Source organism: Cololabis saira, chromosome 21 (assembly GCF_033807715.1).
Source record: "Cololabis saira isolate AMF1-May2022 chromosome 21, fColSai1.1, whole genome shotgun sequence".
Lineage (NCBI taxonomy): Eukaryota > Metazoa > Chordata > Actinopteri > Beloniformes > Belonidae > Cololabis > Cololabis saira.
The window spans coordinates 24,997,467-25,016,294 of record NC_084607.1 but is presented as its reverse complement, the minus strand read 5'-3'; the positions used below and the strand labels follow the sequence as shown (position 1 = coordinate 25,016,294).

The following is an 18,828-nucleotide window of genomic DNA, read 5'->3' as shown; positions in this document are numbered from 1 at the left end:
TATCAAATGAATCTAATATGCTCTGGTCCAGAGCATATTAGATTCATTTGATAATTAAAATCCCTGTAGGTTTCCACAATCACAATGAACTAAGGACAATCCTTTGATATTACTAATGTCCAGACTATAATTACATGTAAAGGTTTATGGATTTGATTCAAAACACTATACTTTTTATTATTTCTTATTTTTTGCTGAAGTTTCAAAATCACTGCGTAGCAGTGTTAAGATAATCAATATTACATAATATTCACTTATATTTTTCACCCTGAAAATAATGCTCTTCATTACTACAAGACATGCTGGATTTGCAGACATTCTTTAACATCCTGAAATCAAAATTTAGATTTTCATTGTACTCTTTATTTCAAAATTTGACATTTCTAGTCACTTTAAGCATCCAACAGATAAAACTTACTATTAGGTTGGGGAACTGCCTCTGGGAATGTTTGCCATAGAAAGACTTAACAGTACTCCAGCAACCAATCAGATAACAGTTAAACAGAGTTTCTTTGTGAATTTATTGTTAATTCTCTCAGAAGAGCTCATTGAATTTCTGATATCATGTCCCAATTAATATTAGGTATGTTGCAGCATTAACATCATTATAATAGGAAATATATACAATTAATAGACTTGAACAGTACTAAAGTTTTGTTCTGAAATAAGGAGGGCGAAACAGCACAGCTGAAAGTGCGTAATAAACCCGTGAGTATCAGAAGCTATAGATCACATGTGGAATAAAATGACAGTAGTGTTTGCTCTGGAGCTCAGTCATCTGACTTGTTCATGCTCAAAGTATGATAAGCACTTTTCTACAGCTTCAAAATGTCCAGTTTTGATTTCCTCCACATGCATGTCTTTTTTTACTTTTATTTATTTATTTTTTTTAATGATTGGCAATCATTTTATTTAAATGAAACAATCAAGTACAGTGGTTCCCCACGAAAGGAGGGGCAAGTAATTATCACATCCGAGAATGGAAGGACATGATAAATTGGGGAAAATATTGGAAAATGGGAGAAACAGAAAGCACAGAGATATTATTATCAAAATTTTTTAGGACAACAAATCAATCTATACATTTCTCGTAAATAATTCAAAGCATCTAAGGATCAAAATATATGCAATTTTCAAGTTGTCATATCATATGACTCACTTTGTTACAATTGTTAGAATTGGAAAAACATCTACATGTTGGAAGGATAGATTTGGATTTTTTTTATTATAAATATATACCCTAAAAAGAGATAATATTTGGTTTTAATCTTGATAGTAAAAAACATTTCTGAAAATAAGAACAATTTTAAAATGTTGCATCAAGATTCAATTAACTATGAGATTCACCACCTGAAGTAATTGAATATGCTAAAGAGATTTTCTACAGTTTTACAGTCTGAAAAACATTTCTGTTCACGGTAAATCATCTCTAACTCTCCTGTTAGTGGTAAATGTAAAACTGTTATTGCAGAGACACCTGACAACAGACAACAATCAAAGAAAGTGGGGGAAAAGAAGAGAATACACAATTGTTCATAGATATTAGGTGCATTCTCTCAAGACTCCACAGAATTAAACTAACTGATTACCGTATAAAAATTCAGTGTAGCCCAGAGGTGAGGACTTTCCTGTTTTATATATGGCAATGTATGTGAACTGACACTAATCTGATTTAAACTGTTGGAGATCCAGACTCAGTGAACCAGGTGAATGCAGTGATGCAGACTGCATGTCATGAGTTCAAGCTTGGTCAGCTGAGAAGCAGCACAGAAAAAGAAACCCACCCAAAGAGCTAAACGATCCATGGCTGGGACCTTGGTGGGTTATCGAGCTCTTGTGATTTTAATCTTCTTTTTTATCAATTTTTCAGATTTTTGGAAAACATAAAAAAAGGCCCTTTTGGTATATGGACATTTTTTTTAAACATACTGAAGTATGCAATTTCAGTCATGGTCTATTTACATTTATTCAGGTTTACAACCAGTACTGGAGTTGAGGGGGGATGAGGGGGGATGGCATCCCCCCCTGAAATGAAAACGGTCAAAATGATCCCCCCTGTAAAACTGCCATCCCCCCTTTCCATCCATTATGTCATTTCATCAATGAATGTGGTTTTACTGCTATTTCAACATTTAGAGTCATCACCAGAAAAATAACTTATTTGACAATTCTCACCTGTTTCAAGTAAATTTTCACTTGAAATAAGTAGGAAAATCTGCCAGTGGGACAAGATTTATCTTCTCATTACAAGCAAAAAAAAATCTTGTTCCACTGGCAGATTTTTCTACTTATTTTAAGTGAAAATCTACTTGAAACAGGTGAAAATTGTTGTTTTTTTCCAGTGATGAGTCTTGTTTTAAGTGTAATGAGATTTTTTTTTACTAAAATTAGACATTTTAACTAGAAATAAGACAAATATTCTTGTTAAGATTTTGAGTTTTTGCAGTGATCCATTTATATTTCCTGTGAAGGACAGAGTCATATTGATAAGTTCAGAAAAATGTTTTTTATTGTTGTGTTTTGATGTATTTGATGTAAGCCCAGTGGATATTTAAATCTTACAGAAGGCTGCATTTAACTGCTGCTATGTCATTCCTGCAGTATTTCTGTAGGTGTTTTGGTCAGTGCTATTATTTGTAATATATTATATTATTTGTAATCAGCACAAATTATCTGTCCCCATATGATAAAATCCACCACCCCCCCTGATTTTCTTTTACAACTCGAGTACTGTTTACAACTATTTCACAGCAGCACTTGCACTTGTTTTTATCAGGCATAATCTATACCCTCATCAATCTTTATTTATGAACAAGCGTCATTAAAATCAACAGAGCAGATAAGGTCTGTATGAAATGTATGTTTTGAGTGGGCACTCTTTATTTTTTTTAACTGTTGCAGCTCTCATTATACTCTCATTATACTTAGCAGGAAGCTCTCTCCAACTGAACTTACCACAGGTCTGCTGTTGGCTTGTTGTCTTCATGTAATCCCAGAGGTGATGACCAGCGACACTTAAACCATCTCTTGAGTGACCAGGCATTCGTCTTGATGTAAAGAAAGTTCTTCAGCTCTGCGTATTCACTTCAATTCAATTCACTTTATTTATCCCTGATGGCTAATTAACTGATTAAGTATATACTTATATATACAACATGATCCACTGATTAGAAGTATCTCATCAGCATCATTGCGTTCCATTGTTCTTGTAGTTTGTCGTGCTGGTTTGCCCCCTCTTTTACTCTTAAGCGGGCCAGAGTTTCCAGAGCTGCCCACTGACCTGCAGTCCCACCCTCCGACCACCTCAGTGCTTACTATCACTGGTCTATATAGATGTTGGATATCTGCTGACATCTTGACCTGTAGTCTCACACTCTCAGTACTTCAGTGTCTGATATCTATACATGTATATAGTTGTTTCTGTAGTTTAACAACTAACCATGTATCGGTCATATGTACATAGAATTCTTGGTTCTCCGCCTAACAGATAGTTAATACTAATCTACATTTTCTTTTGTACCTTTGTATCCTTATATCTGTGTCTCTCCCCTCTCTGTTGTTCATACTCTCTTTCTGATCTCCCTTTTCCCACTCTACCCAGATGGCCTTCAGCAGGAGGGTCCTGATCAAGGTTTCCTTCCTCTTAAAGGGGAGTTTTTCCTTGCCGGAGGGTCACGGTCTGGGTCTCTGGAAAGTGCCTGGAGACAACTTGTATTGATAGATGCTTAATAAATAAAATTGAATTCAATTCAACTTGTGTAAATCAGCCTGATGACCCATAGGCTGTGCAGCCGGCCTTGTCTGACTAACAAAGATTAAAGGTGCCTGAAATGTTTGGAGAAGGTTGTAGATAATTCAGTCTAAGAGACTCTGCAGCACCATCTGCTGGCAGATTTGCAGACCAGTCAGAGGACAAAGAAGAATTTCCTTCACTGAGTGTAAAAGACAATTCCTTATACATTGTGATTTCAGGCGACAGTTAAATTGGTAAATTTAGTCCAACACCTTTATGTCATAGATTTGTTAAAGAAGAACAAAGTTATGTAAAAATGACACCCTTCAAATGTTGGGTAAAGCCACTTTCATCAAGGTTTGGCACATTATTCCTTTGTATTGGCACAAAAAGTTATGAAAATCCAGTCACACTGTAGATAAGCCCTGGTCTCTCTTGGGATAATGTAAACAAAGTGGAGCTTTTTGGAGATACAATGCAGCAGTTTGTCAATAAGCAATGAAACGAAACCTAGAGGGAAGAGTACTTTTAACAACAGAAGCGCATTTATCATGAGAAATGGCATCTTTGCTGCTTCTGGTGCCAGTTTCTCAGTGTATTAAAGTAGCAATTAAATAGGAAAATCAAACATTCTTGAGTTAAATATGGCAAGAAATATTAGAACAGCGAAGGATTGAAAAAATTAAAATATACGGTAGTTTTATAACTGACCAGAAAGATATTTGATTAACAACATAGTTCTAGAAAGCTGAAATATACAGTTTCCGCAAGACTTCTGCAAACATAACACAGTGTATACTAATATTAACTAGAGAAACTACCCAAAAATATATATAATACCGATTAATTTGGTCCGGTGTAAATTTAATGTCCTTATTTTACTACAAGAATTTTTTCCCCTAATTTTTTTAGAGTGGGAGGTTAACAACTACTATTTAACTATTATTGTTATGATTTTACCCATCACCCTATGATGCAACATTTTTATGTTGTCTTTTCTTTTTTCTCTTTTTTTAAAGATTGACAATATGTTGTAGGAATTGGAGTGATTAAATACAAACTCATATATACTGACAATATAAGTGCACAAACAAAACTTATAATAGTACTGGCAAACTGCAGTTTAATGAAAACCAAGTTAAAATAAAAACCCTTTAATGTAAGCAGACATTAAAAATCACCATAAATATGCTACACTATCACACTTTGCACTAACACATTATAGCTACTGTTTCTGTAGGGACAGTTCAGTGTTAAGTAATATGCAAACGTATGAGGGATAGATGTCATCGGCTTTACGTGGAGGTGTAGAAATCCAAAGTGTAGAATGAAAACTCAAAAGTGAACCAAGGTCAGACCAATGCATCTCAACACTGTCCAGCTTGAGCCTTAGCACACCCTGCAAAAAACACATACATCCTAAAAGATAGACCTGTGAACAGAATTCTAGCAGTTTTTGCCAAATTGTACATTTCTCATTCACACCCAGATTGCACTGTTACTGATTTTAAATCTAAAAACCAAACAAACAAACAAAAACATTTAAAAGAAAAAAGGAGAGCCCTCTCTGCTCTGCATCCTTCTTACAACCATTTGAAAAATGATCTACAGGTTGAACAAAACTTGGTAGTTACGTCCATTTGGATCAGAGACATTTACATGTGCACCTTAAACAGGAGAACCCAAATACCTGCATTTGATTTACAAGATCAAATTCTTCCAACATTCACTGGCTTCGTCATCACAGAGTGAGACTGTTGAGAGGTCGCCATAAAATTTTGATAAGTATTGCTTTAAAAAAAACAAAAAAACAATCCAACACGCCTTGGTGTCTGTGTGACTCTCAAATATCTTCCACGCACACTTAAACCATGCACTTATTCAGTCCATGCCCCCAACACGACTCGTAAATGGGATAGCAATATCAGCAAATGTGTTGTGGTTGCTGGAAAAACACGAAGGACAAAGATAAGGCATCACATGCTATTCTTGGCAAAGCTGCATGAAGTGAAAGTGTGGCACAGCAATGACTCGAACGCAGGGTGAAGAAGCTACTCTGGAACCCTTTTAAGTTGAATGGGTGCAACTTTTTTTTTAAATAAAAAAAAAAAGTCATGAAGAAAGATGAGTTTCTCTTTCAGTCCCAACCGTTGTCCTTAATCATGTGGGAAAGTTCAATGATGTACTTCCCCTCCTTGTATTTCTGACTGAGTTCAAAGGCTTGTTCCTGCAGAAAAAGAAGAAGAAAAAAAGATGCATTGGTGTTTTTAAAAGATGACATATTTAGCTTATTCCCTTTCCAAGAGTAAAGCAGAAAGACTTTAAACCAAACTTCCAAGACTTTACTTCACAGTATGATCTGGTATATTTCCATTAAATGTCTTGCAGCCGATAATCAAAACTGCATTATGTTGTCAAAAGGTGGCGGTATAGGTTACACAGCAGTTCATTTTAATAAAAAGGAGAAGTGGAAAACTGGAAACTTAACTTTGAAGGAAGTGATGCAAACAAAATCTGTTACTTTTGCCCAAGAAAACCATCAAGAGGAGTTTTGGGAGATTCGGTGTTTAACTTTCACATATTTGGCCATGTTTGTTTCCAGAGACAGAAATAGCCAAATGTTGATCAGCTCATCAGTCATGAGTTAATCTTTCCATACAGCACAATAGATTTGAATTTGGCGTTTCCATCGGCCAAAACCCATCTCAGGCCAGAATAAAACATTTACAGCATTATTGAGAGGAAGTCTTTAACTTCCACTATTAAGGCAATTTCTTTCAAAGAAACAACTTCAAAATATGCATCATAAACTGTGGATAGTGTTATAAATAGTTAAATGGTGCATTCACAGGACCTACAGATTTACAAAGCCTGAAGTCCACAACAGAGGAAGTTATTCCACCATAAAGGGCACTGTGACAGAGCATGGAAGAACAGGTGCTTACATATTTCCAGCCAAGTGTGGTGTGACAGTTTTCACAGTAGATGTCAGCCACTGCGTGAAGTCCTGTCAGCAGCAGCCTCTCTTCTGCAGGACCACAGCCCACGTTGACCCTGAAACCACATGCAGCGCCGTCAAACAGAAGCCATTCACTGAATCACAGATGACTCTAATAAGTTAAACACCCTCATGACAATATTAAACAGTGCAGGACCTCTGCTTCAGCCCTGTTAACTTTAAATGGGAAAGGTTCTTGAAGGACACCTCACACAAACACATTAAGGTTTAAACTGAATAAATCCTGATATTAGATTAAAGGCTAATGTTATTTTATGGGCTCACATCTAAGTGTGTATTCCTGACCCACTAACCCAGGAGGAGCATGACTAAAATGAACTCAGCCAACTTCAGGGTCCAGTGTAGAGCCAATCAAATGATCTGTTGACAATGTGGCCTGTGTAAACACCTCTAATACTTTACATACATACATATTTGAGGTTGTCCAATAGAGATGAAAGGAAATGTGTATTCAACCCAATAGATACATTGAATGAAAGTGAAAATCTATATTGCTTTCTCTCTAAAGCGCCCTTAGATTACTTTTGTAGGCGATGAACTGAACTAAATGGAATAGGTCAGCTGTGAAATTAAACCTGATTGTTTTTTGTCAATACTGATATTGTAGCAGTAAACTAAAATAAGATCAGCCACTGTTGTACTTCTACGCGCCAATATAAAATGTTAAAATACTCACACAGAGTTGAAGAGGTAAGCTCTTCCTTGGCTGCCCTGGAAAGACTAGCAAATGGGGAGGAAACAAGAAATAAGATAAATAGTTCAAACTTAGGCTGTGGAAAGTCTTAACTTTCTTAACTTAAAATCTTTAAAACAATGTTGTAGATATAAGTTTTCTTACAGTTGTTACTATCTTTAATCTGTGTGTGAACTCTGCAGCAGTGCACAAATTCTCAAAAATGCTCTTTAACCACAAATGCCTGCAGAATTACCTTGGAGATAAGATCGTCATGGTTAGCCAGATGGGCGCGACAGTGCACGCAACTGTAACGTCGGTGGCAGGAGTCCAGGTAAGCCTGGAAAGTCTTGGCTTTAGTCAGCTTTACCATATCTGAAGAGGAGCAGGGCAGGAAGAAAATATTAATAACTGTACAAAGTACATCAATCCGTGAATAAAGGCTGAGGTTTCTGGAATAATGTTGTTACACATAATTATTCTTAGGCTAGTGAGAAGCTAGATGAATTACTCAGTCACAGGTATTTGGATATTTGACTCAAGCAGGTTTGGAGATTTTACAATGGAAAGCCTTAACTAGGCATAATCTGGTTTTCGAGTATACCACTTGCTTTAAAATAAAAAAAATAAAAAAATACTACTTCCAGTATAGTATTGCAAGTCACGCCTTCTGATTTTCAATATAAATTAATATACACCTAGAAATGCGAGAGCACATACATACATACATACATAATCTAATTTTGTTGTTCGCACTGCTTATAATGACAATAAAGGAATTGAATTGAATGTATATATATATATATATATACATATATACACACACACCCACATATATATATATATATATATATATATATATATATATATATATATGTCTAAAGACATAAATATGTATGCATATATAGAAATACACAAAAACACACACGTATGCAAACATACATATGTGTGTGTGTGTGTGTGTGTGTGTGTGTGTATTTCTAGGTGTCTATTATATTTAAAAAGCAAGTGGTATAGTAATACTATACTACTTTTCTGATTAATCTTTTTGTTCAGAACATAATTATTCAATGCAAACTTTCTTCCCATTTTGGGGAGTGACATGGAAACCGTTGATTCTCACTGAATTAAAAAAAAACCCAACTTAAACAAACAATGAAATAAAGCCTCATTGAGTCACCATGGCAGCTCGCTTCCTGGTTCATAAGGCTTGCACATACAATACTCGCCTCATTAAATTAAACATGTCAATCAAACTCGAGCCTTTTAGCAAACCCTTTTTAACAGTAATGAGCGTCTGTATGTTGCTATATTGTAACATTCATGCCTGTAAACGGGGGTAATCTGCCAGCCACAGCAGCTAACCTGTTAAGCCTTAAATCGACGCAGAGCCTACGGCGTAGGGAACGCGGCGACGCACATGGTACGGTGTAGGGCCTGCGTCGGTGCAACGCGGAACCAAAAATCAGCCTTTAGCTGCACAATGTCAACAGCGGCGCAGATGCGCACTGCAGAAAACTCACCTGACGACGCGGGAGCCTCGCAGTCCACACGCCAACCCGACCGCACCGACGGCTTAAAAACACCGGGACAGGGACCAAAGCACAGGCTGGTAGTGTGTGTTCGTGGCTCGGCTGGTTGCAGGGTCGACCATGCGCTTCTTGCGCGGAGGGAAACAAAAACACAACCTCCTCCTCCTGTCTGTCGCAGCGACGTCCTGGACACCAACCCGCCTTTACTGGACCTGCTCTCCGCGGCTTTTCCCCTAAAACAAGAGCCTGAAGCCGGACAATGCTGGCAGCGTGACAAGGAGAAAGACGAGTGACCCTAGCGGGAGAAAAAATGTGGTTTGTTTATGAAAACACGCAGATGGAGGAAGTGCAAAGAGTGCAAAACAAATCCCCGTCGACCAATCAGAGCCCGCCGAGTGACGTCAGAATGTGGGTCAACCAATCAGATCGGACTTTAGATGAACCTTTTATGGCTATCAAAATCATTACCCTGCTGGTCCAGTTTCATAAAGGCCGCTTGTGGGTTAAGGATAAGAGTCGTTTGGTGGCCAAGGAGCAAACGGTGACCGAAAGGATCGAGTATTACTTGACAACATTTAGAAAACCTCTAATATAAGTAAACATGAGGAATGTGGAGGATTGTGTGAACCACAACTGTATTGTTGTGGTTTCATGGTTAGTTTGTTTGTCTGCCTCAAAACACAACACAGACCATGTGAAAGCATTTGTACTCTTACGCAAAACCTATGAGAGATTTTTGGCCTGCTCTCAGTAGCACAATAACTTGTGCAATAACATAAGATGTGCAATATCATATGTGCAATATCTGCCAGTCTACCTCACACACACTCTACCTGCTTTTTTTTTGCACCGTTTCTTCTCTTTCAATCTACTGTAGATACTGCTCATATTTCTGTAATTATACATATTTTATATATTTTTTTTATTTTTTACTTTTTAGTCTCTTTTTACCCCTCCCCTGCATGTGTGTGCTAAGTGTACTGCTGCCAACAAAATAAGTTTCCCCACTGAGGGAGAAATAAAGGATTATCTTATCTTATCTTGCAGTCAGTTCAAATTATGTTTTTTTTTTTTAATACTTGAGTGATTATTTTGTTCACATTCATTCAAATCTATAATTACTACTTCAAACTGTCTTGTTTTGTCAAAAGTGAAACATCCCAGAGATGCAATTTAAAAGCAACAGTACACCATTAAAAAATTATCATTTTCTTTTGGGACTGAACTGTGTATTATTGAAGCAGTTGTTTCAACTTTACTTCCAAAGAGGTTGATTGACATTATCTCCCAACCCCCAACTTTATATCAACAATCCAATATATTATATAAAATTACAAACATTTATTCATTTTGTACACAGTCACATATTCAAGCGTTCACCATCGTCTGCTTTACGTCCCACTAACTCACTTGTCACAGTGCTTGGCACAGCCAAGCAGGTCAGAAAAATACAGCCTTTGTTTCACCAACAGACTGGTCGATTATTATCACGGCAGTGCAGCCGGACTTTGACCGCGCCTGCCTGGGAAAACAAGGGTGCAGGTGAGGCTCACTAGCCAAGTGAACCCTGAGTAAAATAAATGGATTGAACACAGATCGACAACTCATTACAGAAATAATGCATGTTTATGGTGTATTTATTTATAGCAGCAACAAGTGTATCTTTACTTACATTTCCTAAGCTGTGATTGTCTGTATGTAAAAACAATAAACATTAAGATATAAAAAAGGCACTGATTCTTTCCATCATTTATTTCTTAAGTCAAGTACTCAAACCAGATCAATAACAGCAGAAAACAACAGACGCAGCCAAAACAAAGTCACGTTTGTTTAGTCTCTTTTTATCAGTAGACTGGTTAAACATTCATTCCTGTGATGTGGTGTAGATAAAAAAATTAAATCGGTGACAGCTATTTTTAAATACTGAGCTGTTTGTAATCAAACAATAAGAGTAATCTAACTACTAATCACAACACAAACAAGCTCTTCAATCAGCAGTGATTGAGGATTTCCTAATGACTTACTAGCTGAATCCCAGCTTTGTTTTCACTACATGCTTTTTAAAAGATCCTAACCTTGATTAATATTGTCACAGAAGAGGAAATGAATCTCACATGTCTCTTGGCAATGTCTTTTTTTCCCCAAACAATATCTTTACTCTCATTTTTTAGAAAGCATTGTTTTAAAAGTCTACACCACTGTTGACGTGTGTCAGCGACTCCTGTTTCTGCTGAGGTAGTTTGACAAGACAGTTGGATAGTCAGTCATCACCCCCGTGGCTCCCACTTCAAATGCTGCCTCTATGTCTTCATCTTCATTGCAAACAAATAAATGTACCTGCAGTAAGAAACACACAGCAGAGGTTGAGGTCAAAGGGGCTTTTCCACCTTTTTCTTGGTCATTCCAGCAAAAAGACAACAGCAAACAGACAAGGAACATACATTTACATTTAGGTCACAGAATGGACAAATCATCGATATTACTTGAATTATTTTATCATTGTCATGACAGCAGTCTTTTTAAAATGTTTAACGTACTGTACTTACACGGACGTATCGTGCACTTATTTTTACCTTTTGTCCAATAATTTGTTATCGACTTTATCTTAATGGAGAAAAAGCTCAATCTATTTATACTGATGTGACACATACGTCAGTTTGTCTGGTGGATGTCTGCTGCACTGCTGCATGAGAGCCACATTGATATATGCAGACCTTTTTCCACCACTAATATACTGTAGAAACAAATAATCAATCTCTCTCTGTTTCTGCACACGGTGGTATAAAGATGTATCGTTTTGTTTCTTGCAAATGCTTAAATACAACAAGGCCTATATAACTATTTATATCTATTAGTCATGTTCCAACTCCTCAGTGACCACTCGGATCCTGACAATGGAGGTGATCTCATCATAACAACTCGCTACAGGACTGAGGTGATGCGTTCAGGGAACTCAGTTGTTTTTGTGAGTCTAAATGGTGGTCAAGTGTTTTCTGTGTGAAGTCACAGTGTTTGGAGGGGAATGAGGTCATGCAGTTGACGATGATGTGATAAGCTGCAGAGCAGCAAGAGACAGAACTGGAGTTTTCCCTCCTACTGAGAAATGTGTGACTTAACTTTGCATGTGGGACCAAACACATGACTGGAAAGCAATCCTTCGATGACTCTGGTCGTATCAGTGCATACCAAAGTAAACTATTTTTGTATTCCATACGGATCTGATCTGTAATGAGTTCTGTAAACTCTTCTTTTTACACAATCCTGTTTGGGTTGGGATGCTGTGTAAAATCTAAATAAGTTGACTGTTTTGCTAAATGTATGTTTTCCTTTTCTTTCATTGAAGAAGTTTAACTGGAATTTGTGGAGGCAAAAACATGCTGGGGAGTTTCACTGAGCAAAAGATTTCCACCAGAAAACCATGTAGTTTTTTAATGCAATGCAATGCAGTGCTGGTTTTCAGCCCCGTCTCTTGTTTACAGAGACTGTTCATGATAATCAGATCCTTTCAATTGATGTTAAAGAACTGCAGATTATTATATCCCCAATCTTTTGCAATTTTACAGTGAATGCATAAATGGATTTAAAGTATATTGACCCAAAAACCCTTTTGTACCATTTTGATGTTATATTGGGCTTGTCCTCCTATTCAGTTTTAATAGCCATTCTACATACTATCCTAACTTTTATAGAAAAAAGTTGAGTGTTCTCCAAGTACATATAATGATGGTTTCACACCTGTATTCCACGAGCTGCAAGGTGTTTAAAAAGACTTTTCCTCATGGTCACTCTGAAAAGACAATGTTCATACAAAATTTCAACAAACCGCTGTATGTTGTGTTTATTTTAGACAAATATCCATACACTTCAGCATAAATTGTCAATGTAATGTTTATATTCTATTGAGAAGGCCTATTTAAGTTTTATATGCAGCAAAATCTGTAATATTTTGGCAATGCCTCCTGCAATTATACATTGCAATCAAAATGATCTGCACTTTAAGAAAGCTTGTCCAAGTAAATTTTGCTGGTGTGGGATAAATAAAGTATATGTAATCTTTATAAAACTGTACTTACTTTTCTATTAAAAACACTACCAGACCATTCCGCAGGATCCTCAGCTCGGGGATGTACGTCCTTCAGCCGTCAGGCAGGTAAAAAAGACATGACAGGTACATCTGTTTGTTAACATTTTGATCTTCAAACAAACATTAAAAAATATTTCCAAGAGAAGAGGTCAGAAGACACTCTGTTATAGTGATGACAATAATAGTGTAAAACAATCTATAAGGCTTTTCAAATACACTGAGCACAGACATAAGTCTCCATCAGACTGTTTTTCATCAATCTAGTGGAAACTGAGCATGTTGGTATCAGGTCTGACTGAGCCCCCTGGTGCTTTTCCATAACATTTTTGCAACCACAGTTTGACTAGGTCAGATCTAATAACACTATAGGCACAACACAGGTTTAATCTAAAGGCATTGCAATTGAGAAATCAACATTTGATCAGCTGATCAGAGCAAATTTACCAATCCTTTACCTGATATTAACTTTTATAATAAGAATGCTAGAATTTACAACAACTTGTAAATGATTACTAATAAAGGTACCAATTTATGTTTGGTTTTAAACAAATGACTAATAAAAAATGTTAAAAATGTTGAAAATTGACTTTTTAGTCGGTTGCACCCTATTGCCCCTGGTAGCTAAGATAAACGGGCTTTACTGCACGGTCATGTGAGATTGTGGCTCATTTATACAAGCATGTCTAAATGAAGCCATCGGGAATATTAAATAGGTTAACTGTGTGCCCATGCTTTAACAGATTGATTAGATCACTCAATCTTACATATCTATTTTCAGAAAATGACTTTAAAGAATTAAAGTCTGAGCAGAGATGTTCTATCTACTGAAAGGGAACTCGAAGATGGACTAATGGGGGATTGCGCCCTCTAGTGGCAATTAGCAGAAACTGCAAGAAACGAATTAAAAAAAACCCAAACAAAAACACTTTAAACAGCAGTTTATAAACATGATTGTAAGTTGCAATAGCTTAAATCCATCCCTAGTAATTTTAAAATAAAATTGTCTTTTTTAATATGAAATTTCAGTGCGTTTTCAATGTGGCTGAAAACAGCTGATGTGTAAACTACAGAGCATGAGTATGTGATGGTTCACAGAAGGTGACAGAAGGTGACTAAGAGTGACAGATCCATCTTTGGGGTTCAACGTGGGGAATCCAACCGTGTTTTTTGTGAACCGTTTTCTTCTTGAATGCAAGCTCGATCCAACTTTGTCTTCAACTCCTCTTAGGCCTTCAGTGTGGCACAGTACAAGCTATTTATGGATTTGGACTTATAATTTTGTGATAATTTGATCCCTCTTTTTAAGCTTTAGGTTCCTGGATTAAAAAAAAAAGTTTTACAAAAAAAATATTGAAGTATCTAGTATGACTGTAGTAGAATGAGTCTATAGTATCAGTAATATTAATAATTACCTTAATTGTTCTTTAAAAAAAAAATGAGCAGCATGTGAGCAGCATTGTTTTTTGTTTGTGGGATTTTGAAATGGTTGGGTTGTATTACCTATCCTTATAAAAGGTAATTGTATTGTTAAATATGTGAATTTATCTCGTGAAAAAGACGTTTTTAACTCGTCAAGCTGTGGAATTTGGGTGCTTTATCTGCACTCTCTCTTAGACATTGGTATAATGAAGGTAGTGGTTGATTATGAGGTTTGTATTTCATCTCCTCCTGTCTCAGCAGTTAGAGCATACGGAATAATCATTTGGCCTTTCCTGTTAATGTCAAAGATATTGTTGTGTGTCTATTGGAACAAGAAGTAATTTCAGTATGCGCACACTTGTGTTTGAGTGCAATTAATGACCGAGTCCTGAAATAAAAATGGCTTTTGGTTCAGAATTGTGTAATATATTGTATTGCTGTTTCATAGTAACTTATATGATTCATATTGTTTCCATCATCCCTGCAGATCCCCCCCCTCCTCTCCAGATGAATGTGTAGCTGAAACCGACCTGTTCATGAGGCGTGGCAAGTAGAACTGCAGTAAGCTTTCTCCCAGTGGCACGAAGGGCAGCAGGCCGCTGTAGAAGAGCAGCAGGAGCAGCACGCCTCGTTGGGCAGAGAAACTGTACGGCATGGAGCCGTTCTGTAAGAAAGACAGAAGCAGCGCCAGAGCTGGGTGTAAACACTGTTGCAGGGATGATTTTTATGAATGTGTGGGCTGAAAGCCACAAATGAAATTAAAAAAAAGGAGGCTTGAAATACCACCAAATTTTCACGAGTTAAACAGCTACCAAAAGAACTAAACAAGAGAAAGCACAACTGTGCTCCTGGAAGTGAACGTGTGTTAGGATGCTGTTCGGGTGATTGTCTCCCAACAGCTGGTTAACGTACGATTCTTTGGCACTCCTTCAAGGTGGTTGCATCAGCAGAAGCCCACACAGTGATGTTCTCCCTGTTGTAGCCTCTAACCAACTCTGAAATCTGCCAAAGACAAACATTCAAGTGTTTTAATGATAATAATCTGTGAAGGTGGAAAAAAACCCAACAAACAGTATGTTTACGAGCCCTGCAGTGCAGGACTTAAGGAAGACATACATCTTCTTGTAAGTGTGCATCCGTTTGGTTTAGTATTGATTTAAAATGATGCCAGAGATACATTATTCCTGCATTCAGTAGTGGTTTGGTTGAGCATGCTTTGGAGGTGTTGTTTGCAACATGAGTCTAAGATAATTGTTCATAGCCAGTTATTTGTATTTGTTATTGATGTTGGTATCAATAACACAAGTCAAACTATTTTAAATGGTATAAATAATTAAAATAAATCTAAAAAAATGGAATCTTTTCTGTCGGGATGTCTTGCACCTTCTGCATGAGCTGGCGGTCGTTCTCTTTGATCTCAATGCTGACGGGAGTCTCAGGAAACTTCCTGAACACGTCCTCCAGCAGAGCAAACTTCCTGTCTGCGCCGCAGCTGTAGTGACCTGAAGGACAGGGAAGTTGGGTTACAAAACAGATACTTTGTCCCACGTTAAATACATTTTCATCAATGATTATGAGAGCTCTAGAAAAGGAACTGGCCTGCATGAAATGTAACCTCCAGTCTTTCCTTGTACGGAGGCAAATCCTACAACAATTGAAAATCAGGTGAATTGAGAGATAATAGGTGTTTCCTAACAGCCTCCTTAGAATGGTTACAGTTTGTTTTTCTTTGTAAAGCCACATGTTGCAAAGATGGATTAAAAGATTCGCCTGAATATCATCTTTCGTAAACACTCAGAAACCGGTTTGGTTTCTAATGGAAAAATTGTTGCGTAAAACTACAAAGCCCTATTGGCTTTAATGAAAATTTAAAAGCGTCCCGACATTTCTGCTGCAGGTATCCTTGCTTATTTGGCAAAGTGTTTCTATCACTTTAGGGCCTTTTAGCTCACAGAATCTTTTGAAAAAAAGTTGGTCTAACTGTGGAAATCTTTCTATGAGATTCCATGAGATAATAACTGCAGCTAGAGTTTTTAGCTTTTAGCTATTCAGCATGTTGCATTCATAATTAAACAAGTAAAATGTCCTAATCTGCAAGACTTTTGGGTCACAGTCTTTTCATTCCTTGCAGTCATACTAAAAATACATCCTGATATGCTTTTGATCATACCGGATATCTGAGGAGTCAAATGCCTTAAAAGACTCATGATATAATTTACGCAGAGAAAGTCAGTCTTCATTATGGAAGAAGTGCAATTTAAAGTTCGGACAAATCCTGATGTATCCGCTGTATTTTCATGGATAGATTGCGAGAGTTTTAGTCAGTGAAGGCCATTGAGCTCACACTACGAAGGTACGTTGCTTACTATGTTCATTTTGTCTCTGTTAAACATGCTTACACTCGCCATCTCCATGTAAATGGAGCAAGTTTCTCTGATACTACTGAGGAAACCCCAAAGACACTTTCTTAAAAATAGTTGACAAAGAGTAACAAGTGAATGTTTATAATGTCCAAGCACGATACCAGATGATTTTCCCCCTTAACAGTCGTGCTAGATCCGCACACCTACCTGTAGATCGAGTGAGGAGAGGGGCACATCATGCCCAGTCTGCCTCAGCAGGTTCTCATCATGAGACACTACCACATGTCCATCGTGTGTCAGGTGACAGTCCATCTCCAGCATCTCAGTGCCCTGCTGCAGCGCACTGAACACCCAGATCAAAACAAAAATAACACTTCTCACTTTGTTTTGTTTTTTCTCACCTGTAACGTGCAACAGTTTCTCCTGATTCACCCTCAAGAGTCTTTGCTGATTGTTGCTGATGCCAAATTCTACTTTCCCTAGTGTATGCTTCTACAGGATGAGATGGAGGGGGCTGACCTCTGTTTTTGACCCTTCATGGAAATGTGGAACTTTTGACAAAGGAGATCCTAAAAGATATTTTCTTTAACCGCATCAAGCTGGATTATCATGCAATTTACTTTATTAAATCACACTGCAGTGTTCAGCTGGATACCATATTTTGAAAAGGTTAAGATGTTGAGGTGCACGTCAAGTGTTGCTCGTTTTGTGTAAATTGTCTCTATAGTTAAAAAAAAGTGGCATTGTTTATCTGAAAAGTTATTTTTTTGTCCAAAGCTGTTCTGAGAGAGTCATCTCTACTCCTAAGTTTAGTACTCACTGATCAAACGCACCCATGGTGCTTTCTATCCTCTCCCCAGCTCCTGAAAACAAATGGAGAAGTCGGATTTAATAATGGCTGCACTGAAGATCCATTCAGAAAATACAGAGAATATATTGAATAAATACAGTCCTACTATTTCTTCACTTTGTGCTGTATTTGAGATGTATTCATTCTCACATGCATCCCAGTCCCTCAGCATATTTAGTGTGTCTTGTTTATTTAACCTTTAGGGTGAGTCTGCAATGACTAAAAGATGGAAGAAAGCCCTTAAAAATAAGCAGAACTGAGACAAATCTACTGCCTTTCATTTTCTATTCAGGAAGCATTTCTGAAAATCTTAATATAAGCTGACATGAAGCTGTTCAAACTAGATGATACAGCTGGATCAGCGATCCTTTCTCTCTGGCAGATCTCCAAATGGCCTGTCTTACCTCCTCTGTGTGAAATGTGAGTGCAGAAGAATGCTGTCTTTTTCTTCCTGTGGAGAATGTGTGGGTTCTTCAGCAGGTACAGCGAGGTGAGAGTGTATCCTCCCAGCGCTGGGAGCACAAAGTACAGAAAACCACACATCCTTTCCAACTAGCAAGGGAGTGAGACTGTCTCTGTAGGTTCTCACAGGTTGAGGTTTGAAGTTGATCAGAATCGCTGGCAAGAGAAACTGCAATCACACAAGGTGGGTGTGTCTCTTGTGCTTCCAAGAAAATGTGACAAATCGGAAAGCCTGTCAGAAAGAACAACCAGTTAGCTGCCAAAAGATGAGTGGGGGAAAAAACTGGACTGACTGGTAAGACTGAAGAAATATGTCCCACCTTCCTTCACAAATAAACCGAGGTCTCCGTCCTCCTGGTTTCGGGAAAAGCCAACTGAAACTTTGAGTTGTAAAAAGTTAATGAAGCACCAGCTCGTAACCTCGTTACTCTCTCTCTGGCCTCTCCCCTGCCAATGGCAGCAGCACTTCACTCTTCATTGCTTTTGTTCAGCTAGGAACAAATGACACCCTTTCTGTGTGTGTGTGTGATGCACCTGAGTGGTGCACGCCTGCAAATCGTTTTCTACAAATTCATGCATCCTCCTTTTCTATGCAAGTGCTGCTGCTCTGATCATATCAAACACTTAATTAGCCTCATGATATGAGTTGGTATCTCATTCTGTCGTGAACACTTCTCGCAGGCTGTGCAGGTC

General features: G+C 37.6%; 2 protein-coding genes across 2 annotated transcripts; both read right to left on the bottom strand.

The window, feature by feature from the left end:
- Positions 1-4,839: 4,839 nt before the first annotated feature.
- ypel3 (yippee-like 3) lies at positions 4,840-9,310 on the bottom strand. The gene is made up of 5 exons (XM_061712314.1): positions 8,949-9,310; positions 7,682-7,800; positions 7,429-7,472; positions 6,679-6,787; positions 4,840-5,960 (listed from the first exon to the last, which is right to left on the bottom strand). The coding sequence occupies exons 2-5, from the start codon at positions 7,796-7,798 to the stop codon at positions 5,871-5,873; spliced, it is 360 nt and encodes a 119-aa protein (XP_061568298.1). The 5' UTR covers positions 7,799-7,800; positions 8,949-9,310; the 3' UTR covers positions 4,840-5,870.
- A 1,263-nt stretch (positions 9,311-10,573) lies between these two features.
- Positions 10,574-18,443, bottom strand: gdpd3a (glycerophosphodiester phosphodiesterase domain containing 3a). Its single transcript, XM_061712271.1, has 10 exons — positions 18,078-18,443; positions 17,644-17,686; positions 17,031-17,166; positions 16,060-16,105; positions 15,844-15,962; positions 15,373-15,462; positions 14,991-15,124; positions 13,031-13,090; positions 12,693-12,744; positions 10,574-11,294 (listed from the first exon to the last, which is right to left on the bottom strand). Exons 1-10 carry the CDS (start codon positions 18,214-18,216, stop codon positions 11,169-11,171), a joined length of 945 nt encoding a protein of 314 aa, XP_061568255.1. The 5' UTR covers positions 18,217-18,443; the 3' UTR covers positions 10,574-11,168.
- Between the last annotated feature and the right edge of the window lie 385 nt (positions 18,444-18,828).